The sequence below is a fragment of the Pollachius pollachius genome (assembly GCF_949987615.1).
Source record: "Pollachius pollachius genome assembly, chromosome: 1".
Taxonomy (NCBI): domain Eukaryota; kingdom Metazoa; phylum Chordata; class Actinopteri; order Gadiformes; family Gadidae; genus Pollachius; species Pollachius pollachius.
The window spans coordinates 14,340,327-14,367,129 of NC_136934.1; the positions used below are offsets into that span (position 1 = coordinate 14,340,327).

Genomic DNA, 26,803 nt, shown 5'->3' on the forward strand with positions numbered 1-26,803 from the left:
TGACGGGCCCTTATCAAGTCTGTCCATGCCCACAGACGGATCCGTGCACACTGGGGAACAACTTGTGTCATGGTGTCAGGTCGGTGACCCAGCTCTGATGAAGACACCGCTCGGCTGTGTCGGGGGCTTGACCTATTGTTATCAGGCTCCCCTGCGGCGCCCCTGCAACGAGCCCAGTTCCAGCGGTCCAGCGCTGAGTCGTCTCTAATGGGGAATGTGTTCTGCTTTGGTCCCTGTGCAGCAGGGCAAGGAGACTCAGCTACTCCATGTGTTTGAAGAGGACCTCATTCTGGGCAATGACGATGGGAACCAAGCTGCCACCGAATCCCCTGTTACTGCTCAACCCGGTACATTCAGACGTACTCCTATTGGGCTTGAGACATATGAATGCATCATGGGAGATTTTGTCAGCTGTATTGAGAGGACTCAAGAGAGTTGTAGTTCTATAACATTTTAAAGAAATGTGTGTTCAAGCCGTAGGCTAATTAAAAAAATTGCCACGTCTTGCATGAGAAACACTTTTGTAAAACAATGATGACTCATAATTAAAAGCATTTCATGATGAATTACTAAACAATGCCAAAAAAACATCACTAGCAGCGTAATAATTAACATTCAAATGCCTCAATGCTTCCGAAATTGACAGTCAACAAGCCCTGTAGTACTTCACATTTAAGTAGAGCCTTGTGTCTTGGTTTGGTTAAGATATAGATCACATATTTTTTATGCAAACATGCATAGCGCTCTTGATATGATTAATGTCTTCTCGAGTCTTTGGAGCAATGGCTATGGAATATAAATGATCATTGACAAATTCATTCGATCTTGTCTGTGTGCGTCTTCCACCAACAGGCTGTCAAACTGGCTTCTCCGCGCGGTTCTTCCTGGTCGTGGTCGAGTTCACCCAGACGGGCCGCTCCCTCCTCCACATGTGGCACCTCCACCTCGCCGCGCGGCCCGTCACCATGGGTAGGCCCCACTAGACCCCGCAGGGGACCAACGCGGTCCCAGCTGTTGTGAACGCCCTGGGCGTTCCTCCTAACGACGAAATAACCTGCTCTAACTGCTGTGCTAAGTTTTTTTTGTCTCTGTTTCTCTTCTCACAGAAGACACCCCAGAGAAGGTCGCAGCGTCCTCAAAGTCCTCTCCGTTGACCTCCGAGCCACCCTGCTCCCCGCTGCCCCAGAAGACAAAGGCCTGCACCTCCAGCCTGCAGAGCGCCAGCCGGCTCCACCTCACCACCCACAGGCTGTACAGCCAGGAGATGCCCCTCCCTGCTGGGGTGGAGGTCATCACAGTGACCCCCTCGGCAGGTGTGTTGTTCTGAACCACCTGCTCATGAATGATGGCTGTGCGCGCGCAGACACACAGACACAAAGTCACACAGGCACACAGACACACAGACACACAGTCACACAGGAATACACACACACAGACACACGCACGCACGCAAGCACACACACACTTTGAATGACAAACAAATTCTCGTACTTTATGAAGTGTTTAATGGTGAACTCTCCTTCTAGGTCACTTGAGTGCTTCCTCCTTGCTGCCAGCTGGCCGTGCACCTTACCTCTTTGCCACATCCTGCTCCGATGGAAAAGTGCGCTTCTGGAAGTGCAGCGTCACGGCAGCATCGCCCTCGGAAACGACCACGCTAAGCTACCATTGGGAGGAGTGGCCACTGCTAGTGGAGGAGGGACTGGCCAATTGCAGTGCAGTGACCATCCCAGGACGGCCAATGGAGATCAGTTGTTGTCATAACAGTCGCATCGCCGTGGCTTACAGGCAGACGTCGAACACGGCGTTGAACTCCAGCCCGCAGATGAACTCTCAGCCATCCTTGAGCATTCCCCCTACAATATCTTCCACTCCTTACGTGAACGCTAAACCCAGCATCAAGCCCAGCCATGCCACTAACCAAACTCCGAACATCAATCCCAACCCCTACCCCACTGGCAACAGGGAATCGTTAGTCCACATCAGTGTTTTCCAATGTGAATCCACGGGGGGCTCACAGTGGGTCTTTGAGCAGACGCTGGTCCTCGACAGTACCGGCTCCACCGCCACCCCTCAGAGCAGCGGCAGCACGGCGCGGAGCCCCGACGCGGAGCTCTCCACGCCCAATGAGAACAGCCTCACTTGCACCGGGAAGAACCTGGTGCATTTGGACTGGGTGTCCCAGGAGGACGGATCCCACATCTTAACGGTCGGCATCGGAACCAAGCTCTACATGTACGGTCCTCTCTCGGGCACGCCCCCGGAAGTGTGCATGCCGTCCGACAGGAACCAGCACGCGTCCCGCCTTGTGCTGCTGCGCTCCGTGGACCTGGTGTCCTCGGTGGAAGGCTCCCCGCCCATCCCCGTCTCCCTCTCCTGGGTGCGCGACGGCATCTTGGTGGTGGGGATGGACTGCGAGATGCACGTCTACTCCCAGTGGCAGCCGCCCGCACCGCCCAGGGCCGTCGCCGCCAACGGCCAGGAGGACCTGAGCAGCAGCATGTCCTCGCTCCTCTCGGCCGTGCGGCAGAGCCAGGAGGAGGCGCTGAGTCCAGGGGGAGGCCTGTCCACGCTGGCCCCGCCCAAGAAGGGCCTGACCCGGTCCATGACGAGCCTGGCGCAGAAGCTGAGCGGGAAGAGGACGGCGTACGACCTCCCCGTGGAGATGGAGGACTTTGGGCTGTTTGAGGCCGCCCACCAGCTCTTCCCCACCCTGCCTCAGTACCACCCCGTGCAGCTGATCGAGCTCATGGATCTGGGAAAGGTAAAAGAATGGAAGAACTATCCAGGCACAGTTTATTTGGTCATGTGGTTATTTGGAGTTAAAAAGCTTGTGAGTAGTGACAGTAAGCATTGGGTTTAGAAAAACAAAGAAGCTTGTTTGTATGGATTTATTCTTAAATAAAGTTCTGGTGCATCACTTTGAGAGATAAATGCAATATAAATGACACTATAGCCAATCACATTCAATATACGAATGACATATCAATACTAATCATCCTCATGTTGTCTCTAGGTTCACCGGGCCAAGGCCATTCTGTCTCACCTGGTGAAGTGCATCGCGGGCGAGGTCGTGACTCTCAAAGACAACGCCAGCCACCTGAACAAACGAGTGCGATCTCGGACCATCAGCGCCGGAGGCAGCACGGCCCGGGACAACAAGATGTTCATGAAGGGAGAGGGGTCCCCTCCGGACTACACCGAGATCGACTCCATCCCCCCCCTGCCTCTCTACGCTCTGTTGGCAGCCGACCAGGACACCCTCCCCAAAACGGGTAGCCGCATGTCGTTTCACTGTGACGTAGCGAGAACAAGGATCAATGTAAATCCTTGTATTCCGTGGCATCCACCACAAGTTGTTTTAAATGTTTAGCATTTGCATCCGCATGTGGTTCTACTTATAGATTGAAAGGTGTTTCATTATATCTTACTCTTATATTGTGCTACCACATGCATGCATACACACCCATGGATTTCTCTGTCTGGAAATAACTCATTGTGTTGTTTTGTGTACATTTTCGCCTCCGGCGGACCCAGTGGGCAAGAGAATGAAGATAGCAGCTTTGATTTCACTTCATGTCTACTATTATCTGTATGACGGTTATTCATCTCTCTCTCCATCTCTCTCTCTCTCTCTCTCTCTCTCTCTCGTGCCTCACGGCCGTCCATGCAGTCACCGCGGGGAGCGTAGGCGGGGACAGCGGGCACGGGTCCAGCCAGACCGACGCCTATGACGAGCTGTTCCACCTGCCCAGCACGGCTGACCTGGAGCCTCTGGACAGTGATCAAGAGGAGGCCGTGAACAAGGTCGGTTTTGATTGGCTAGGGCAACATTATTTTATTTTTCTGTTTCTCTATGTAAGAGGTCACATTAAACCCTTGGGAAGGTTTATGACTGTTTCCTAGGTTTTCGGTGCGTTCAAAGCACAGCGTTGTATTTGTGTACGGTGTGATCAAAGTCTGTTGGCCGCAAGCGGTGGTGTCCGCCATCTGTCTGGCGAATGGCGATGACGTAGCGTCACCCTCAACCTTCACCGCCCTCTCTGTCTACTTTATACATCTTAATAAACAAATGAATCGTTCTTTTATGGATACATCGGGTGATGTTGTTAAGTCAAGTAGCTGCTGTTTAGAGGATTGAATTGGATTAAATGTAAAAAAAATATATTTTATTAGAGTTGTGGAATGAATTACACAAAGTTTAAACACAATTTGAAATATCTTTGAGAGATGGTTGTGTGAGAGATCCTTCTCTCAAGAGCGTATTCCCACTCGAATGCATGCTCAAGCTCCCATGTTGCTATGGTTACTTGTAGTGAGAGATCAGAGAGACTAGCCATGACGTCACCATCAAAGAGATTTATGGATATGATCAAACACCTTCTTCAGAGGTGCCCAGTTAGACCACACAGTGAATAAAATGAATGGACACCCCGGGCCATATAGACCTGATTATACTGCCGTGAAGAAGATGAACCTTAATATAGCTTACTGACCTTCCCCACACAACCTGTCCCGAGACCATTTCCAAGCCTTAAATCCCAGCGGGCCGTCTCTGTGCAGTAAGGTGACCATCCCCTTCGGATAGGGCTGTAGTGTATACACTTGTAAAACAATCCATCTTGCAAATTGGGCATTGGCTTTTTACTGCATTTTTTTACAGGATCATAAAGCTTTATTCCGCTGTCCTCTGGCAAGTGAAATGCTTCTATATAGCACGTATTATGCACTTATCGTGATTTTTACTCATTCGCCCTTATACTCCACTAACCATCCCTGACTTTCTAAGCCACCAAATGATCATTGAAATAATAACAATGAATAGACATATGTCTAAGAATTGCTGTTCAATTCATCCCTGATCTGTGTCCAAAACCCGTTCCATGTGTTGCCCCGCCCGTGTCCCGCCAGGTGATCGACCTGTCCCAGTACAGCCCCACGTTCTTCGGACCCGAGCACGCCCAGGTGCTGTCCAACCACCTGATCCACTCCAGCCTGCCGGGCCTCACCAGCATGGAGCAGATGTCCCTCATGGCGCTGGCCGACACCATCGCCACCACCAGCACCGACCTGCGGGACAGCCACAACCGAAAAGGTACCACTGCTGCCGAGCCCGCCGACTGCGTCCCTGTTCTATCGATCTCTTTTCTGGCGGCAAGTGCGGGGTGTGGGGTAATAACCTCAGTTTCTGTTGAATGATATTGAGACGTGTCCATGGTAAAGTGTCCCCTGGCTTCCAGAGGTGTCCTCCTCTGAAAGCCACACGGTTTTCTGTTTCCGCGGCTGTGAATATGAACTAACTCGTGTTGCCTTGCTCTGTGTGTCCTCCCTCCAAAAATCCAAAAAAAGAGCTGAAAAGAGCAACCGGTACCTTGATCATGGCTGTGCCAGCAGCTGTATAGTTAGTTCAGCCTTCGTTTTTTTTGTTGTTGTCGCGATACTCACAGGAGAAACTGGCAGCTCAAAATAAAAAAAGAGTTGTTTAAGGTGTGTTCTGTCATACTTGGCCCAACACCGCCCCCCGAAAGTCACCATGTGCTGTGTAAAATAAATCCTGGGTGTATTTTCTGCAAGCCCAGCTGGGAGCCAAGTGAGTCTGAGCAGCTTGGCCATGAGTTTACATGTGACAGCAGGTGAGCACCAGCCGGCATTGAGGTTCTCCTTCATTTCCCTTCCAGGTGGAGAGACCCTGGATGATTGTGGCCTGAGGTTCCTGCTGGCTGTCAGGCTGCATACCTTCCTCTCTACCTCTCTTCCTCCTGCACATAGGGCCCAGCTGTTACGGCAAGGTATGTTCGTGAAAATAGGTCATTGTAATGGACACCGTTTTAAGAATAGGGAACCGTGCTCATTGGGAGCTCACAGTGCTGATCCAGGCTCTTTTTAGTTTCATACCATTAAAGCATCAGGTTGTTTTTCTCTATATCCTCCATAAATGCGCTTGTAGTGAACGATCTTCTGTGTTATTGGGGGCTTGATGCCAGTGTTCACTGTTGAGTTACGACAGTCCCTGCAACAAAGTAAGGCATCTCTCCTTGTTCCCCTCCGATGGGTGTTTCTGGTGTGTTCCTCCAACTGTGTCCACAGTTAGTGTGAAAGCTTTTTTACACAATACTTTTTCCACACACTTTAATCTCCTTTACGACCACTTCACAGTCATTATTCTGTCTCGTGTGACCGCCAACTCAGCAACTCCAAAACAACCAAAGCTCCTAAACAACCAAAGCTTCAAAACTAAAAGGAGAAAACAAGGGAACTCATTGTGTCTGTCTGCACGGTAAATAACCTGAAGCCTCAGCGTCGTGTGACCGCTGCAGTGTTGGCCCCTGCTCCTCTCCAGGCCTGTCCACGTGTCACTTTGCTTGGGCCTTCCACTCGGAGGCAGAGGAGGAGCTGCTGAACATGCTGCCTGCCCACCAGAGAGGGGAGCCCAGCTGGACCGAGCTGCGCTCCATGGGCCTGGGCTGGTGGCTCCGCAGCACCAACAAGCTGCGCCGGTGTATCGAGAAGGTACGGGAGAAGAGCCTGAGAGAATACGACATGCAATGTATTAACAGGTCATGCTTTGTTGTTACCGTTAAGCCGTGAGGCGTGACTTGCCACCATATTCTATTTGGATTGCGCTTCTCCAATGAATACAAATGGCCATCAAAGCGGGACAATTTTCGGTTTTGCTGATGCAGCGGCAAACGACACACTCGTTTCTGCGCCTGCAGTTCTCTGAAATGACCCATAAAATCGTAACTTCCAATTTGGACGAAACTGGGCCGCGCTTTGAAGCCAGTGCTGTAATCTTAACCGCTCCCTTTCTGTTTTTGTGTTTTTGTTCGTTCAATCTGTCAGGTTGCTAAGGCTTCCTTTCAAAGAAACAATGATCCCTTGGATGCTGCCATTTTCTACCTTGCCATGAAGAAGAAGGCGGTGGTCTGGGGACTGTACAGGCAAGCACAATGCATTGGCGACGGGAGACACATGCTTAAATATTCCCTTGGGTGTGTGTGTGGACACACACACACACACACACACACACACACACACACACACACACACACACACACACACACACACACACACACACACAGCGAGCGAGACCAATGCTGTCAGATGGGGACGACTAATGACATCCACTATGTTGTTTTAAATATGCCGACTCCCTATCCGCAGGTCTCAGAACAACCCTAAAATGACAGACTTCTTCAGCAATAACTTCAACGAGGATCGGTGGAGGAAGGCGGCGTTGAAGAATGCCTTCTCTCTGCTGGGGAAGCAGCGGTTCCAACACTCTGCTGCCTTCTTCCTGCTGGCTGGTTCCCTCAAGGATGCTGTGGAGGTAAAGCAATTTCCATGGGAAGGCGATTTTTCTTTCTTCTCTCTCTCTTGGCAGTGAGTGGCACTCAGGGAAAGTCGATCCCTCTCTAGTTGGGAGGCCGTCTCATTGACATGCAGCTCACACGCTAAAGGGTTGCACCTTTGCTTACCACCTGCTGTGTGTTCCCTTTGCGTCGCTGGCTTCTTTCTAACTCTTTGCTGTCAAAGGGGAATGTTTAATCTGTCCTTAAGCGGTGGTAACCACGGTCTACTCACTTGGGACTATGGCGATATCTTTCAAGTTTGTATTCCTTTTGAATAAAACGGATGACAAAGCGTTGTTAAATCAAAAGTCAGCCAAAACCTTTGAAATGTCCTCTCCCTCCAGGTGTGCGTAGAGAAGATGCACGACCTACAGCTGGCCCTGGTCATCTCCAGACTGTATGAGTCTGAGTTCGGGACAGCCCCCACCTACAAAAAGATCCTCCAGAGGCACATCTTGGGACAAGACAAACAGGCGAGTCTGATCGTGCCTCGTATACACCAATCACACATTTATGACTTCAGAAAGCACAATGATGATTCCTCAAGGTAATGAATCACAGGGTTGTGTTGAAACCTCATAGCAACAATAACTATAAATAACCAGGATATCAGATTTGTCAGGCAGGAAAAAAAAAAAAGGATGGAGACTGTCTCATGCGGGCAGAATGTGAGAGTGGTGTAATAACCGTAGTCCTTGGTCTTGGGTTTCAGATCGAGGCCCACCCAGACCCATTCCTCTGCAGCATGGCCCACTGGGTGCTGGAAGACTACAGCAGCGCTCTGGACACTCTCCTCCAACAGCCTGCTGCCGACCCTGGGAGCCCTGGGGTCGCGTCAGAGACCAGTAGGTCTCGCTCTCCTCCTCTCGGCCTCTCTAGAATACACTTTGATTATCCCTTAGGGGGAAAAACTGCGAGGGTCACCCACACATTCAATCCCACCACCTCACATAGACATGTGCAATACATCAGATTCCAAGAGGGCTTGATCGTAGCTCAATATACAACAGACAAATGTAAAAAAGATATAGCACCCGCTATTTCTCTTCCTCTCTCTATCTCTTTCTCACCCTCTCTATCTTAATCTCTCGCCTTCTATCCTTATCTCCATTTCTGTCTTTATCGCCCTACCTCTGACCATCTATCTCTATTTCTATATTCTACGCTCTCTATGTCTGTCCGTCCGTGACGCCTGCCCTTGATCCGCGTTCTCCAGGCCCCTCCTCCACGTCTCCGTGCAACCCCGAAGTGTTCAACTTCTACACCTACCTCCGCACGCACCCGCTCCTCCTGCGGCGCCACCTGGGCTCCTCGGACAAGGCCAAGGTGGGCCTGACCACGGAGGGGCGCCGGGCGGACTCCATCAGCCTGGTGGAGCGCCGGCTGTTCTTCACCGCCGCCCACGCCCACCTGCAGGCCGGCTGCCCCATGCTGGCCCTGGAGGTGCTCTCCAAGATGCCCAAGGTCCACAAACGCTCGAGCCCGCTCCGACAGGACGGCGGCGGCACCGGTGGGACCGCCACCCCGGCGGGAGCCAGCGACGACGGCAACGGCGGGAAAGACATGGACTGGTCTCAGCCGGTTTTAAATGGTTACGAGTCGCACGGCGGGAGCCTGTCCAACAGCCGGTCGGAATCGGTGCTCAGCTTCGACTGGAGTCAGCCGTCGCTGACGCAGCCCGATGAGGCCCTGGAGATCAAGTGGGAGAGCGACAAGGAGGACGACGACGAAGACGTCAGCGATAAGAGCGGCGCCGCGGGCAACCGCAGCGTGTTCCAGAGCGCGCAGGACTCGGCGTCGCCGCTCACAGAGGCGGCGTCGGCGGCGGAGGACGGCGACGACTTCCTGGCGCCGTCTGACGACATCTCAGCTGCCCAACTGAAGTTCCACGCCTGTCTGAAGATCCTGACCAACGAGCTGAGGACTCTGTCCACAGGCTACGAGCTGGACGGGGGGAAGCTGCGCTACCAGCTCTGCCAGTGGCTGGAGAAAGAGGTAACGATTGTCATCTCAAACTGAACAAGCGCCATTAATCGAGTTAACCGACCTGCCCTATAAAAGGGCCCAAAGTGGCCATGGAGTGTTTTTTTTCGACCCTACATTTTCTCTCCTATTCTCTCTGTTTAATACTTTATCCCTAACTAAAGTTGCAGAAATGCTTCGTCCTTGCTTCCGTAGTCTTTGTTGTATCACGTTTAAACTAACTGCAATAACACCCTTGGCTTATTTATGCATTTTTCTTGAAGTTCTTTGAAGGTTGATGGGGAGGAACTTATACGGCATGTTAAAAGAGACTTCTGTTGCCCAGTACACACATTTAAGGAAAACTTTAGATGTTCGAATAAGCATAGAGACGGATTCTGCCAAACCAAAATAAAATAGTCTTCTGGGTGTTTGGTAGACTGACAAGTCATTTTTGGCAGGAAGCACTTTCGCTTTTGGCCATTTCAGAGGGAAATCGTAATATTTGGACCGTGTCCCTTTCTTGTGTTTTCCCAGGTGGTGGCTCTTCAGCATTGCTGCAGCTACAGGCCCTGTCTCACAGAGCTGGCCGTCCCAGACGTCCCCGGCTTGGACCCTGGGTCTGGAACAGCAGAGGACCAGCAGGTGGGTGCTGCTGTCTTACCATGCTGGTAGATGGATATACCGGAAAAGAAAATATGCCTCTCGCGCAAGCCTTCCTTCTTGCTCTGTTGGACTCCATTTGTTGTTTTTACTCATGGGTTTTTGGATGAAACCATTTCGGTCCCTGAGCTTAAAGAGTTTCTCCATTCCCTTGCATTTTAACATTTAACAGAATGTCATGATATTAATGAAGCACGCCCCTTTGCTCATAATAAATGATGTTTTAACTCACTCGACCGTGCTCATTTGATGAAAAACTACGGGTTGAACATAGAAATGTCCGTCGAAATACCAAGACCAAAAAATGACAACGAACTGTGTCCGAGGTGAGTGATGTCCGTATGTGCCATGCAGGTGGGGAGCCCGTGTGGCCAGAGCCAGCGCAGCAGGCGGCTGTGGCTCCAGACCAACCAGCCCCTGCTCCGCATGTTCCTGAGCTACTGCAGCCTCCACGGCTCCCACGGTGGAGGGCTGGCCTCCGTACGCATGGAGCTCATCCTGCTACTGCAGGAGTCTCACCAGGTCAGTCGGTGCAAGGAGACGTACGGACGGCCAGCCCCCGTAGCTGTCGACTTGGGACTTCCTGTTCAGAGTCAGACGCGTAACCCGTCCTGACACCACGCTCCCAGCGTTGGCTCTGAGTCAACCCCTGTCCTGACACAATATACACAGTTTCCCGGTTAAGCAGCTTAAAGCATAATAAGCATACTATATATTCATCCATATGCTCTTGCCTGCCACCCTCCCCCCTGAAGAATAACCTCACCAGCAACACTTTACCACCCCACAACCCCACTGAGCATGACATTTCGACAACCCATTCATTGTGTAGAGCGTGGCGTTTAATGGCTTGGCAGCACAATATTAAAAGGCTGAGCACACAGTCCTCTGGGAGCCTGTCCTCAATGAAAGCGGAGATCATGTGACGCATACCGGGTTTTGTATTTGTTCGCCGGGAAGGGCTAACTCACACACCTGGAGCAATTGGCTGACGTGTTGTACTGATTGCTCACCCCCTCTGCAGGCCAGATTGAGTTCGCCAGCTGTCGCAGTGGTTATCTCTTCTGCCTCACAGCAAGAGCCTTGGTTCAAACCCTGGGGAGGGGGAGGCACCCTTTCTGTGTGGAGTTTGTGCACACCAAAACACGTCCATGTGAGGTCCATACTCCTGCCGGTGCCCTTGACCTAGGCAGCAGGCATTGGACCTGAAGTTGGTCACTTGGCGCTGCGTTGTGGCTGCACACTACTACTAGTGCTGTGTTAAATCCAGAGATTTCATGTTGTGTATAGTACTTAAAGTAGTTTGTGCAATGACAAACAACGAGTCTTCTTACTCTAACCACTCCGGGGGAAATTCTGAGCAAACAAACAAGATATCTTTCGAGTGGCATGGGAACAACAAGTCATACAAAGGCCATCTGGGAATAGGGATATTGTATAACCGAGTCAACAGGTTTTTCCGGTAGTTTTTGAGGGAAGCTGTTTTGGCCACTTGCTCGAGGCCTTTTTGGTCCAGTAACTGAGTGCATGCACCTTCATAGTATGGGTGGCCCCAGTGTGAATAAAAGCTTGAATCCTGGCAGTGTTGATCACCCCGATGCTTTGTATTGTATATATGTTTATTATAATTGATGTATTTTGCCAATGAGGGAACGTTAATGGGTATTGCAAATATACTATTAATCCTTCTTAGGTAGGTATTCATACGACTGTAGACATTGGCAGAGCAATGTATTCATGTGTTTTACTATTTTTTACTTTCTTGGATGACCACTACGTGCTGACACACAGTGTCATCTTCCTAGCTCTTATAAACGACTCACATTTCTATTCCACAGGACGAGTCCATCCAGTCGCCCGTGGCCCCCTGCCCGCCACCCGCCTCCATTCCACTCCTCTTGGCTTGCACAGCCAATGCCAAAACAGTGGTAGCCAATCCCATTGTGCACCTGACCAACCTGGCCCAAGACATCTTGCACACCATTACCTCCCTGGACTCCCCTCCACACCCGGACGTAGTCAACAACGAGGTCAGATTCTGAAATCCCCACTGAGAAATTCACCTTGTCATCCATTACCCCCTAGGGTACTTGTTAGGATTGCTTGCCGGTTACCGAACGATGGAAATTTCCATTACCATTTACTCCCAGTCATTATTTATTAGGATGAAAACAGATGGCCATTCCACATCTGAGAAACTTTGAAATGTTTTAAGGTGGAGCGGTAGGACTTGTATAAAATAACAGTAAACAGAGCATTTGTTTTCTATTGGTGCATTTCCTTGTTCAGTATATTTTAAAGAAAGTGAGACCCTTTTCCGATGCATATATGTTTTGGTCCCATCTGTTTTCTTAGATTTACGTGATGCACACCCTGGCTGCCTCGCTGTCGGCCTGCATTTATCAATGTCTCTGTGATGGACACTACAGGTGAGCCTCATCCAACACTCTACCATAGGAGACTGTATCCCAAGTCTAGATCTCAAAATTTCTATACTGCGTTTATTTAAGGACAACGTCCCTTGCAGTTTAAGTGATCGTCGCACTGTTCATTAACTTTTTAACACTAATTATTATTCACACTGTGCATTGATCCTTATTTTAGTTTGCATCAGACTTGCTATTCATGCAATTTTCCTGAATAATATTGCTGTTGCTGGATTTAGCATGTTTTGGGGTAGGATCGATTAGAAATTTAGTTGTGGGCGGCCATGGAAACCAGTGCTGCAATCTCATCGATCAAAGCGTAATCTATCTTTTACCAGGTTCTGGGCGAGCGATTAAATGCATTCCAGACAGTTGTGCAAGTCAACAGAATTTTCCACAAGCCTGAAATGCCTCTTCGGTCCTGTCAGAATTCCTCTAGTTTTATGCAATAACTTAAACTCTTGCTCGACCGAACCGTAACCCTAAGAGCACCGGCGGTGAGGCCCCAGTAGTGGAACTGCCTGTGACTGCATGCCGTATGCGTCAAACAGGGGACAAGCGAGGACTTGGAGTGGTTGTTTCCTATTCCGAGTGCAACCCTGACTGGTTGTACTTTATATAGCACTCTCTGGCCTAGTGACACTTGAAGCTCCCGTCAGTCACAGAGCGGTGATTCTGAAGAAGTTTGTTATTGACGTCTTTTTGGTTTGTTTACTTACTTTAGTATACCCTCCACGTTGGCGGGCGGTCACAGACACACACACACACACGCATGCTCCAGGAGCTTCCAAATCTCGTCCTTTTCGGGGTTTTGAAGACTAAACTAAATTGAAAAAGCTATTTATAATTTAACACCCTCTTTGTTATGGTAATTAAAATGAGAGTGTGCAGTCGCAGTGTATCACCATACTCGTTGAGTAAAACATAAGTATGCGTGTGTGTGTGTGCGTGTGCGTGTGTGTGTGCGTGTGATAAAGTGGAATGAGTCGACGTCTTTAAAGGAGTTCCATTGTGTACGCCACTTGGGTCATGTATAATACCTGAGCTTTCAGTGTGATCCACATACCACTCAATGTCTCGGTGTGTTCACCGCATCCCTTTGTTAAAATGTTAATCGACACTTATGAACAGACGCCAACGTTGAACGATTCTTTCTAGACACGGTGCTGAAAGCGTCCAAGACCCCCTGTCAAGGTGTCTCACTGGAGGAGCGTCTGGCAATTGGATGTGACTCGAGGAGGGCAGGAATAGCATCCTAGGCGTCTCCCTCCTTGGGGAGAGCCATTCTTCTTGACTTGTGAATTCCCTCTGAGGTTAGGGCAATTGGTTCTGTGGCAGACAGACTGTGTTCTCTCGAGGGGGGGGTTGGATGGCGTAGACGATTCCCTGTGGATTCAGCTCCCAACCTATGGCCTCTACGGCCAACCCATCCATTTCGTGTCAGTGGCTCTATGATCTTTGGTTGTTGGAGGATGGCGCTGGCACAGCCCACTCAAGACGTTCTGGACGTCTTCCGTTAGTACCGTCGCATCGCTGCCTTGTAGGACATGATTCTTCCATGTCTCGCGGGAACGCGAGTCAAGTGCATCGGTAGATTGTCTGTCTGTCGGTTTGATAGAAAATTGTCGAGAACAAAGTTTTAGCAGTTTCACGTTGCATATTTACACCACCTCATCCCTTTTTCAATTTAAACAATTTACCACCGAATCTTCCTTTTTCGGTCTCCTTTGGTTTCCCACTAATTGAGTCTGGTGTCTGTTTGTTTGTCTCCACTTTTTGTGCTCTCAGTCAAATGAACCAGTTCACGGGCATCGTGTACCAGAGTGTGCTGCTGTCTGGGAGGCAGCCCGGGAGGACCGTCAGCATGGACGAGGCGGTGCAGCCCAACACCACTCCCGCTCAGTGGCCAGGTACATCAGGGCTCACCCCGTCGCCTCAAACCCCTCTCAATGCTGCCGTCACATCACCCATGGTCTCACATGTGTTTTGAGCTGAACTCACTGTTGATATGGGCTTACACACGCACTCTGTATCCATCTGTTTTGAGATCTCTACCTTTTTTCATTGATAATCCTTTCATAATAAGGGAATATGATGTATTTTGTTATTGTAACGAGAGGAATATGAAGGTGCAAGGGAGAAGGTGTGATCACCTGGAAAATGATTTCTTAAAAATATCAGACTCCCCGGAGTGTCTGACGTGATAACAAGCCCATATGAAAACCAGGAATGCGAAGCAACTTATTCTTGTATTTTTGGAGCAAAAAGGCTCAAATTGGGTAGACAACTGGAGAGATAATGGAACCTGTGTTTTGGTTGTACCAGGGTGGTGTCTAACTAAAATGGGGGTCTTTGTCCCCGAGAATGAGCAGTCAGTTAGCCATCTACAATGACACGGTTCATCACAGTAAATCTCTTTCCAGGGACCACTTTAACAATAATGGAGGCTACAAATTGAGATTGTGCTGCTTTTCAATTGCGCATATGCACAGATATTAAAACGGTTCGGTGGCGTTTTACAATCTGCGCACACTGATACCCTGTGTGCCGCTTGAATCCCCCCACGGCTCTTTGAAAATGATTCATCAGGAAAAGCTAACGTGTCCATCCGTCGCAATCTCAATTAAAATGGGCTTCAGATAAGCAGTTGGGAAATCAAGTCGGGAGCACACAGCTGTGGCGGTTTTATTTGGCCAGCGACGATGATGGAAAATGTCCCCCTGCCTTGTGAGCAGGTGATTGAGGGCGGCTTTACAGCGCTCGTCGGGAAACGCTTAAGATCTGATGGTGGATTGCACCGCAGGTCCCACTCAAAGGGTACTTTTTTAACAGGTCTCCCAACACGTCTGGTGCTCACAAGACCCATCACTGACTTTGACTTACCCTGCACGTCATTCCCCTCTCCCCTGGATCCCATCTCTCCTCTTCCTCCCGTCCTTCCCCGCTGGGCCCTTCTCCTGTCAGGCATCGCCTCTCTGATCCGCCTGCTGAGCTCCGCTGGGGAGGAGAGCCAACCGGGCCTGGGAGTGCTGCTCTGTGAGATCCTCACCGCCGTGTACCTCAGCCTGTTCGTCCACGGCCTCGCCACTCACTCCTGCAACGAGCTGTTCCGCATCGTGGCGCACCCCCTCAACAGCAGGTTGTGGGTGGCTGTGTTCGGGGGAGGGGTCAAGACCCCCGTCGCCGAGAGGCTCAACGGACCGCAGGCCTTCTCCCCGCCAGGTGTGTGTGTGTGTGTGTGTGTGTGTGTGTGTGTGTGTGTGTGTGTGTGTGTGTGTGTGTGTGTGTGTGTGTGTGTGTGTGTGTGTGTGTGTGTCATAGTCAGCAGGAGTTTTTAGGTCCTAATTCAAGGTTCTGTCCTGCAGAGAGAAGGCCTGATGTAACTTTAAGGTTAATAATGAAACCTCTTGAAACTGGTTTTGCCTGTATTGCGGAAACTGAACCGAATGGCTCGTTAGCCCAACACAAATCTGCCGTTTCTAGAAGCAAATCTTTTATTTCCTCTTTTTCTGTATAAATAATACTTCAGAAAGCTCTCAAACATGCAAAGAGGGATAGGGAAGAGGATGGATGGGACTCGAGTTTAAATCCACGGTTAAAGACTATTTTGTCCGATGGCTTTAGATTCGCCTTCCAATGATGGCTCTGAAAGGAAGTCGAGGCGCTTCAGGATGATGTCGTCGCGCAACAGCTCCAAGGAAGAGGCGGGGCTACAGAGGGAGGGGTCAGCCAGCCCAGCCAGCCTCCGATCGCCATCAGTAGTGGAGCGGGAAGCAGCCTCCATCTTCAAGGAACGCTTTGTCCCACCCGACCTTAGCATTTGGGACTACCTTATTGCCAAGGTACCAACAAGGACAATATAACCACAACGCCTTTACCTCTTGAATAAGATGATCAACATATTTTGCTGAAATTCTAAATCCATGTACCAAGACTCTTATGTACACTCTCCTATCGCTTGTCTTTTGATACAATAAGATGAATGCCGGTAGTAACGAGGTAAAGTATTCTAAGAGTCAAATCGATGTTGGTCAGCCATAACAAAAGGAGGATTTCTGGCTGCTGTTCTTTTTGGAATCCTTCATCATCCTCATCAAAGGCTTGTTCTTCTCTTTCCCCGGTGTTGTGGCTCCCGTAGCCCCACCTCCCGCCGTCTGAGGACCGGGAGGAGTACGACTCAGAGGACAGTCACAACAGCCAGGACGAAGAGGACGATGACGAGGACTATGAGGACGTCTTCGACCCCAACTCCCCCTTGAGAGAGCACTCCAACAACAACTCCTACAGGTAACGACTGGTGTGACGCAATGTTAACTCAAACTCCATTGGCTTATTTGAATAGAGCTTCTAGCGTTACTTTAGACCCTTTTTTTTTTAGAGAAGAGGTTTCCGTCCAGTTAGGGGTATAGCCATAGGGCATGCCCATTTTCTTGCTTAAACGTATGAATGAAATGCTTGAATACGGATGAAACACAACAGGAAATGCTTAAATATGGACAAATATACTGAGTGGATTCTAGAAGGAAACAAGTATAATGAAGGTCCCTTGTTCCTCTCCTGATATACAATGTATCTCCTTTCCCTCTAGCTGGTGTCTGATGCGTCTGGCGATGGTGCAACTGGTTGTGGTCAACCTAAAGTCCTTCTATCCTATGGCCGGACATGACCTCATAGGTAAGGACTAGACAACCTTCCACACGAAGCCCTTGTCGGCGTAGCAGATGGGCTGCGATGCTTGGTTGTAATTTGAATGTTCTTGATTGCATCAAAGCTGAGAGTCAATCATCATCATGTAAATTAACATTAAACAATTTCACTGCCAAACTAAACGAGACTGATTGAGGGCTGCGTCAGAGGATTATTTTGACAGTCGATTAATCTGACGATTAGTAAATCTGATTTACTAATCGTCCTAATTGATTCATCGTTTGACTTTCAAATAAAAACATATTATTTTTGGCTCGTTGAAGACATTGGATATTAAACATGGCTTGGCATATTAAGGGTTGGGTAGTTCTTTGCAAAAAAACCATAGGAAATTGACTTTTTGTCACCCTATTTTTAATAAAGACTCACTCTCCTTACAGTGGTTTTCCACAGTGGCTTTAGTTTCAGATCAATATGAGGGGAAATAAATCGTGTTCCTTCACCGCTGACTTTCATTTTAAATAACCGGTTAGGGCTTTCTAAGGGGCAGTACTTTCATATTGTGTGATTATGAATGCTGAAAGCCCAATCCTGACGGTGGTAGATTTGTTTTTGCGTTTAGTTTGCGTCATTCACGACAAAGCAGGTTAATTTGTCTCGAGAAGAGGCCTTGTTGACCTACATCAGGAACATATTTCAACTCCTTTTCTATACGCTCTGTGCTCTCACAACGATTTAACAGGATTGAACAACATTTGACTGTGTATGGCCAACCAAGTTTACAGAAACAAGATTTCACAACCATATTGTCATCTTGAGTCTTCCCAATGTAATAGTCCATTGGAGTGGACTGCTAGTTATTGAGTACTGGAGCTCCCAAATTGATCAAGTTAATGCGCTCACCAAAAAGGGTCTTATACATAGAGCACCGGCATAATAATAAAGATGTTCATTATTTATTACTGAAACTGTATGTTAAAAGCCTATGCCAATATTCTCAGTTCCAAACCAAAAGTCCTTCCGTTTACTTTAGGATACGGATGTGTTTGTGCATGATTGATTGAGTTTCACTTATTTCGGCCGTGATATTTGATATAGCGGGTATAGAGGATAGAGGATATAGCGGCAGTTCCCGGACTGATTACTGTCCAGGAACACCTTCATGCCCTCTAGCTTCCAGGCTTAGCCCACCTTCAAATGTTGTTTGTCAACGTCAAACAACCTCGTCGGTTATTTGGCTACCTATAATAGACCACTTGGGGTTATTTGTCAGAAAATATGGGTGAAAGGTTTTACTCACATTACACTTTGTCGTCTCAATGCGACGCTGCTGATTGGATCACCTTGGTGCACGTTGACCGCCAGGTGTGGACACTTGGGCTTCGCCGTATCGGATCTTGCTTGTGTCATCTGCTTTGGCCCCTTCGCACACATCGTGGTCTGTCGCACATTAAAAATCCGATTTCCTAGTGGTTGTGTGGATGGCGGTTCTGGTCACGATGTGGAGAGATAAGTAGCTATAGGTGCTGCTACACAGCTCGACACAGAGCTAGTTCTCATTTGAAACAAAGGGGACGTGTATAATCAGGGCTCGAGTGCACGCTGAATACATAATATCTATTTTTTTTTTTAGGGTAGTTTTGGGTGAGCACTGAAATCAGTCCTTTTGATTTTAGTTTCATTCTCCAAACAACTTTGGCGTTGTGTCACTTCTAACAACTCTGGTAATGGGGTTTCTCTGTTTGTATACCCGGGCCTCCTTTGTCTCCGTGCATGCGCGTACACATGACGCGTCGCCTTCCCTCTTCCCTCTTTGTGCTCCGCGTGCAGATCTGCCCGTGGGCTCGCCGCTGTGCCACGCGGCGCTGAAGAGCCTGCAGTGCTGGGAGCAGGTGCTGCAGAAGAGGCTGGAGCTCTTCGGAGGCCCGCCCTCCAAGTACATCATCACCTTCTCCCAGGAGGACACAGCCGCCCCCGGGCCGGCCCTCCTCAGACACAAGGCTCTGTTTGAACCCTCCAACACGCCGTTCAGGTATACACTACGGTGTACTTTATGGTATAGCGCCCCACAAAGGGCAATGTAGGGACCACATCGGCCTTTGTGGGTTGCCGCCTCCGTTTAAAACCTAATATACTCATTTTAAAGTTGAAATATAAAATTGAATGGTGAGCAGATAGGCTTATAAAGAATTGAATCCTGTACCACAGCATCGTCTTTCTATTAGTTAGTCATCGGAGGTCTTCAAAACAGTAACTGATCAAAAAACCTGCCGGCTGAACTCGGCTAATTCGGGGAGTGCATTTTCTCTCGTTCTTACCAGGGCCTTGAGGGGCTTGTCTCTCGACTTGTTCCCAAAGCAATCTTCTAAAGTACAGTAATGCACTTTATGCGATTGCATCAGACTTTTTTTGCACATTCCCCTTCGAGCAAGGAGACAAATGTTAACATAATGCGCCGCGGTTTTGGTTTGATTGTAGCATGCTGCCGGTAGCAGATATTCCGCCTGCCGATCCGCCGCTGCCCCTCCGGGTCTCACTTTAAACCGGCCTCTAAGCCCATGCGGCCCGCTCTAATCTACCACCATAGTGTAGTGCTTTCATTAGGAATTACTGTGGAGCGGCAGGGTGTGTTTGATGTGTCTCGCCCTTTAGCAGCAGATATGTGGAGTCCTCTAAACCACCATCCCCCCCTCCTCCTCACAGGCCCAAATCCCTGTAGAATAAAGAAATTGTATTTATTTATTAATTATTTTATTGCCGGCTCAAATCCACGTGCCCTCTCTTTGGCCCCTAGCTCCGCGCACCACTCTGCCCTGCCGGTGAAGCGGCTGTGGCAGTTCCTGGTGAAGCAGGACTACGTCCAGGACACCTTCATCAGGAACATCTTCACCAAGAAACGAGGGCCCAACGAGGTACGACGGGCCAGCGCCGCACGCCCGCCTCGCCGAATGGCTCGTCTTTGGAAGAGGCTAGCCGTAGCGCTCCCAAGAACAACTACGTAGCACTATTGACATCAACGCTAACTCACTATCGCCGTATCTGCCCAATCAATGGACAGCGACACATTGAACCATGTTGTAATGATGGAGTCAAGTGTGCATGTTTGTACGGCATGCGCGCCGCATGTATTAGTTTATATTAGTTTAGTCTCTTTCCTTTAACTAATCACATTGTCATTCATGTGGTGTGTCCCTGTGTGTGGTGGTGTTTGGGTCTCTGTGTGTGTGTGTGTGTGTGTGTGTGTGTGTGTGTGTGTGTGTGTGTGTGTGTGTGTGTGGTCTGCACTGTTGCTTCACTAACCCCTTATTAAGTCGGTTGAGGAGAAGACTGACAATATGAAATGCACCGGGTTGGACGAGGTGGTATCAAAACAGGTACTGCCTACTACTACTAACTTCCCACTACTACTGCAGCTGGTTGGATGGGGGTCAAGCTGAGCATGGAGGGATCAAGGCAGAAAGAAATCTGGCGGAAAATGCTGAACGTTTTTGGGGCTTTTCTGACAATTTCACAGTTTCATTTCCAAACTGTTGATGAATGTAGATGTCGAAACTGTTGGCGGAAGAATGGGGGAATTAGTTTTAGTTTTTTGGTTTTGGTTTAATAAGGCATAAATGTAGGAAACGAAACAAAGGAGTCAGGGAAATGAAGTCACAAATGTTCTGCTTTTACAAAAGCGTAGTCTTGATGGAAATGTGCGTCATCCGGTCGACTGAGCCAAACACCCGGTAGATGAGCTACACGTATGTCTAGCGTGAGCCTGCTGGTGGAACAATGCGTAAGTCATGATTTATGCACACCAATGGCCGTCGCCGTTCTGGGTCAGTGCCAAGTGGGCTAGGAACTTTGTGTTCGTGTTTGCTATGGAAATTAATCTTACATTGCGCCATCTTGATTATGCATCTCAGACTGAAGCTGAACGCCCACAAAGCCATACATGTCTCTCTCTCACGCTCACTCTCCGTCTCTCCCTCTCTTTCACTGTCCCTCTCTCACTCACCAACACCCACCCTCCCTCCGTCTGTGTCCTCTGTCTCTCTCTCTGTCTCCCTCTCCCTTCCAAACTACCCCGTTTTACACTTGGCTCGTTAATTAACCCGGGTCTCCCGGAGGACCGACTACGAAGCTGAATGGTTTCTGATTAACCAGCCCAACGCTGTCGCACTAAATCTGTATTCCACGGGGATTATGTGTTCTGTGGAAATGGCAAACCGCCATATTTAGCCTTCTCTAATGTGGAGTTTGACTTCATTCCTTCCGACACACAAAGGCGAAGCCCCTTTCCCCTTGAATAGGTCGACGGCCGACATAATTCACGGCATTAGAACGTATCGTCCCTAAACATCATGTGATGCAGGCCTGTGTGCATCTCCTAGGATTTTGTGTTCTGTCCAGCTGCAGGCGGTTTCTTTGTGAGTTAGTTGTTTTTTAAGTTAACTGCCCATTGCTGAATTCCGCCACGCTTTATGCACTACTCCTGCGTGTGCCACATCTAGATAAACACAGCGCAAAACAGGTCTTTTACTTGCACTTTAAGTAGGACTTGTGTTGGTGAGGTTGTAGGACCAATGCAGCGGGTCATCTGAATCTTTTACATGGACTTTGACTAGGACTTGTGTTGGTGAGGTTGTAGGGCCAATGCAGCAGGTCAGGGGGTTGATGATGTGTGTTGCTTTGCAGATGGAGACAGACTCGAGTTCCGCTGTGGGAAAAGCCCGCATCATCCACAAAGAGTCTGACATCATCACAGCCTTCGCCATCAATAAGGTAAGGTGCCTGTTGATCAGCCAACCAACCTCACCAACTCTAATATTGAAACGCACACATTCCATCCCCCCAACTTGTACATTGAATGCCAAGACCTAGGTTAACACTCATTTTTATAGATGTAATGTATAATATGCTGTGTGTTATTTATTTTTTTCTAGTAAAGAAGATGCAGAAGATTTATGTAATCATAAAATTATACTCAGGCTGGTTTATTTAGTAAAAGCATAGACACTGGCGTATCACACAAACCTACACACACACACACACACACACACACATCAGGTCACTATTTACTGCTGTGAACTGGATGACCGCAGCCATAAAGTGAGCGGGGAGAATATGTTGTATCTTCCCTCCCAGGCGTCAACAAATTTCATTTTCGTGTGTGTGTGTGACTTTTTTTTTTGTCTCTTTCCGTCTCATCCCGTGTGTGTCCTTTTACTGTGCTCTCTCTCCTCTGTCATTCCTAACCTCCGCTTCCACTGTGTGTGTGTGTGTGTGTGTGTGTGTGTGTGTGTGTGTGTGTGTGTGTGACTCAGGCCAATCGGAACTGTCTGGTCATGGCGTCGACCCATGACATTCAGGAGCTGGACGTGTCTTCCATCTTGGCGACGCAGATCCTGACCTGGATCGATGAAGATGTCGAGCTGGAGGCCAAGAAGTAAGTAAAACACCTGTGTGCACAATTGTGTGTGTGTGTGTGTGTGGCCTATGGTAGCACATAAATGAATGCTGATACGAAACACCACTACTTTGTATTTGAAATGATCATTGTTTGTGTGAAACAGGTTGGAGGGGGGCTTCACTGTGTGGGTACATGCCCAAAGGAAGGATAGACGGATGGATGGATGGATGGATGGATGGATGGATGGATGGATGGATTGATTGATATGAGAGAGAAATGGAAAAGTTTTTTGACAGTAAAAAGAAAGAGCCAAAAAAACCCAAACCATGTCAGACATTTGCGCTAGAAGAAATCTTGGCACCAGTCAGTTTTTTTTTTTTCATATTTCCAATATCCCCCAACCAAATGCAGCAATGTTTTCCTCCTGCTCACAAGTATGTGTGCTTGGAACTCGTACTGCTGTTGCTGCTGCTGTTGCCCAGAAGCAAACTCAACAAAGTCATGCTGTTGCTATGTTCCTCGGAACCCAGTTGCATCATTAATTCGGCCATAACAGTCAAGAGTTTTTCTCAAAATATAATTTTATTTAGATACATTACAATCATCTTTGCCCTTTTTTTTTACAAACAAACAAATGACCAAACAAATTCACGTCAATTGTCCTTTTGTCTCTTTCCAGTACGGGCGGAGATGATTTCCTCGTAGTCCAGTCCCGGGACGACTTCGGCACGCTCCACGGCACCACGCCGTACACCCACAGTTCCCCCGGCACGCCCATCAACATGCCCTGGCTTGGAGGCGTGCAGACGGGCAGGGGAGCAGCCGTGGTGAGCCTCCCTCCATCTGCCTCCCCTCTGGTGCTGTGGATGTCTTCAGTCTCTGTACTCTTTAGCTCTGCAGCCGCCCTTCAGCTCATGGGGAATTCCCTTCACTTGATTTCCTTGGGAAGATGTGCTTCTACTTATATGGCCCAGTATTAACGTTGCTAGAATACGACCCTTCTGACTTCCGTTTGGAAGTCCTGCAGTTAATAGTAAATATTTCTCGCAGCGTGGCTAACCAACCACAGAGGTTGTTAGGTTGACTTCCCTCTCTGATTTCCAAAGGATCATGTCGTTTGTAGCTCAGTTAGAAGCAGTCATCAGTTCCCCAGTTTTCCCTCCAGGGTCTAACTGAACTCGCTGTTTGGGCGGCCAATACGCCATGACATAGCCTCCAGGACATAGCCTCCAGGACAAAGCCTCAATGTCAACCTCTGTGATATAGCCTCCATGACGTAGCCTCCATGACGTAGCCTCCATGACGCAGCCTCCATGACGTAGCCTCCATGACGTAGCCTCCATGACGTAGCCTCCATGACGTAGCCTCCATGACGTAGCCTCCATGACGTAGCCTCCATGTGGCCCAGAAATTCTTTTAAATAGTCCTCTCTCGCCATCCCAATACAGCAGAGTGGTTGCTTTATTTGACTAACGCAGCGCCTATCCAACCCGTCTGAAAACCGTAACAGGGCAGTCTTAAAGTGCACGTGAACCCCCTGTTTCAGCTTGAACTCACTGACAACGAAATTTAAGAAGAATGTGTTTTGGGATGTCCCCTCCAGGATCTTAACTGAACTCGCTGTTTGTGCGGTAAATCCCTTATGACGTAACCTGCATGCGGCTCAGTCTGCAGTGAATATTGATTTACTTGCATTGTGTTTGTAATGATAGCAGTGCCCTTTTGAAATCTGCCCACTGTGAGTCATGTTTGGTGTTGTTGCCCAGCTTTGTCATTGGCGGACCGTACACCGCCAGTGGCACACACCACACACACACACACACACACACACACACACACACACACACACACACACACACACACACACACACACACACACACACACACACACACACACACACACACACACACACACAGACAGAGACAGAGACAGAGACAGAGACAGAGACACAGACACAGACACACACAGTTCATTGCAGTACGGAGACGTAGTCTAGAACAGCATTTTGAGTTCAGTGTTTGGTTTTCCTCACACTGCGGGAGCTCCCACATTCTGGAACTGGATTGTGAACCAAACTAATCCAAGCAAAGCTTATAATCTCAGCGCAAAGGTCACCGTAGACAAACCACCGCTCTGCTCATAATAATATCCCCCCTCTCTGTTTTCATCTGCTCATCAAGAATAAGGGAGTTTCACCCGTTCTGGTGTGTGTGTTTTGTGTGAGGCAAAGCGCACTACTTCGGCAAACTACAGCACAACTTTTGTTTGGTTGGTGATGTGTGTAGTTTGTGTTGTTTTTGAGCTGGTTCCAGTTCATCCCTGCCCACGCGGTTCAGACTGAACAGAATGCTTGACTTAGCTCTGTCTTCCTCCTCTTCGTGTTTCTCTTTCCCCCGTTCCTTTCAGCTGATCAAAAGAAACATCAACAACGTGAGGAGGATGACTTCCCATCCCACGCTGCCGTACTGTGAGTGACGCCGCACGCTGCACTTACTAATACTTTGCTCACACACTCTCCGTTCACACTGGGGGGGGTTCTGAGTTCACACGTTCACCAACGCACTTTCAGCAAGGCGCCCTGTCACACGGTTAAACGTTGACTAATGCGGGTGATAAAACAGCAAATGTTTGTCCTTCTTCTCAGCTGTGTAGAGACAGCTGTGTTGCTTGAATAATAACTAAATCTAGAGTTAAAAAATGTCACTCTCTTTTGTGACAAACCTTGTGTGTTTGGCTACCATCCAGTTGTGCGATGTTTCTGAGTTGCGTCATTCCCAGCAGGTCTCTGAACAATACTACCGCTAGACGTATGTCTTGCTGTGAATATAAAATGAGTACAATTGCTTCCCCAGACCTGACGGGCGCCCAGGACGGCAGCGTGAGGATGTTTGAGTGGGGCCACTCCCAGCAGATCATCTGCTTCAGGAGCCCGGGGAACTCCAGGGTCACCAGGATACGCTTCAACCACCAAGGGAACAAGGCAAGGGGGAGACACGTAGACGTCTGCAAGGGCTGCTGTCCTTCACACAATCTGTTGACGTGCGCGCACGCCGACACGCGGATGAACAGGGACACGCATACACACGTGGACATACACAAAGACATTGATGCACACACAAACAGACACACACACGCGCATGAACAAACACACGCACGGACACGCACATGGAAAAAACGCATGGACACGCACAAACAAGCACACACAAATGGACGCACACACATATGGACACACACGGGCATACATGGACACACACGTACACGTACACAAAGACACGCACACGCACAGACATGGACATATGGAAGTGGTGCTTTGGATTCAGTGGAGAAATCCAAACGGAGCCGTAGAGGACATTGGCCCTCACCTTGGGAAACGGGGGGGGGGGGGAGATTGCACACGCGTCAGACTTCATTTTGGGGTTCCTAAGTGACTGAATAACAGTCGGAGACGTTTTTTTCTCCCATAATTCCCTGCGGTACGGTGGGAGGTTCAGCCTCTGAGACTCCCCTGCTCTCCGTCGGAGGGTCCGGCCGCGGTTACCGCGCCTCAGGCTTAGCCGTCCCTCGGACCGCCCACTCCCCTTCTAGCAAGGCCTAACCCACACATAAAACCAAGAGCCCAATAGGAGAGACCCTCTGTGGGGGGGGGGGGGTCTCGGCCTGGACAGACAGTCCTGCTATAAAAGTTGATTGAGTAAAAGTATGTCGGACCGGTGGTGGTTGCGTCTCCTTTGGGGCGGTACGGTTGTCCTAACGCTGTGGTGTTCTGTAGTTTGGGATCGTGGATGCGGACGGAGGCCTGAGTCTCTGGCAGACCAACACCAGCGGCACGGCGCCCAAGCCGTACTTGGTAAGCCCCGTTACGTCATCCTCCATCCATTGTCTCCCCCCCCCCCCCCCCCCCCCCCCCCCCCCCCCCCCCCCGGGGGTTTCTTCTGATTGCGTCGCTGTCCAGACACTGCTGACTCACCGTGCACTGGTCTATCCTGTGTGTGTGTGTGTGTGTGTGTGTGTGTGTGTGTGTGTGTGTGTGTGTGTGTGTGTGTGTGTGTGTGTGTGTGTGTGTGTGTGTGTGTGTGTGTTTGTCGTGGCAGACGTTGCAGTGCCACAACAAGACAGCTCATGACTTTGTGTTCGCCGGCTCGTCCTCCCTCATTGCCACGGCGGGCCTGTCCGCCGACAACAGGTGAGCCCCCTCCCTCGCCCCAGACCCCCTCCTATACCTTACCCTTAAAGGTGACTCAGTGCGATTGGCCGTTACCAGCCGTTTGGAAAATCGGCCTCTTCTGACATCACCAGTGGGCGTGTCCACCTGGATGCGCGCATCCAGGTGGACAACAAGGTTGACTTGCTATGTTGA

The 26,803-nt window shown here is 49.3% G+C and overlaps 1 protein-coding gene across 3 annotated transcripts in view; it reads left to right on the forward strand.

The window, feature by feature from the left end:
* dmxl1 (Dmx like 1) overlaps positions 1-26,803 on the forward strand; it is a 44,224-nt gene that overhangs the window by 15,287 nt on the left and 2,134 nt on the right. For all 3 annotated transcript variants that reach the window (XM_079736401.1, XM_079736403.1, XM_079736402.1), the window contains exons 16-47: positions 242-347; positions 853-969; positions 1,107-1,313; positions 1,527-2,764; positions 3,017-3,275; positions 3,674-3,807; positions 4,912-5,095; positions 5,679-5,789; positions 6,341-6,510; positions 6,844-6,941; positions 7,165-7,330; positions 7,697-7,825; positions 8,065-8,197; positions 8,569-9,347; positions 9,852-9,959; positions 10,332-10,499; positions 11,816-12,007; positions 12,333-12,406; positions 14,192-14,313; positions 15,368-15,625; positions 16,028-16,245; positions 16,542-16,690; positions 16,992-17,077; positions 18,881-19,082; positions 19,845-19,962; positions 21,731-21,817; positions 22,360-22,481; positions 23,125-23,272; positions 24,853-24,913; positions 25,299-25,426; positions 26,216-26,293; positions 26,538-26,629. In XM_079736401.1, the coding sequence (XP_079592527.1) occupies positions 242-347; positions 853-969; positions 1,107-1,313; positions 1,527-2,764; positions 3,017-3,275; positions 3,674-3,807; positions 4,912-5,095; positions 5,679-5,789; positions 6,341-6,510; positions 6,844-6,941; positions 7,165-7,330; positions 7,697-7,825; positions 8,065-8,197; positions 8,569-9,347; positions 9,852-9,959; positions 10,332-10,499; positions 11,816-12,007; positions 12,333-12,406; positions 14,192-14,313; positions 15,368-15,625; positions 16,028-16,245; positions 16,542-16,690; positions 16,992-17,077; positions 18,881-19,082; positions 19,845-19,962; positions 21,731-21,817; positions 22,360-22,481; positions 23,125-23,272; positions 24,853-24,913; positions 25,299-25,426; positions 26,216-26,293; positions 26,538-26,629 (6,242 nt within the window). The remainder of the gene's footprint in view (positions 1-241; positions 348-852; positions 970-1,106; positions 1,314-1,526; positions 2,765-3,016; positions 3,276-3,673; positions 3,808-4,911; positions 5,096-5,678; positions 5,790-6,340; positions 6,511-6,843; positions 6,942-7,164; positions 7,331-7,696; positions 7,826-8,064; positions 8,198-8,568; positions 9,348-9,851; positions 9,960-10,331; positions 10,500-11,815; positions 12,008-12,332; positions 12,407-14,191; positions 14,314-15,367; positions 15,626-16,027; positions 16,246-16,541; positions 16,691-16,991; positions 17,078-18,880; positions 19,083-19,844; positions 19,963-21,730; positions 21,818-22,359; positions 22,482-23,124; positions 23,273-24,852; positions 24,914-25,298; positions 25,427-26,215; positions 26,294-26,537; positions 26,630-26,803) is intronic.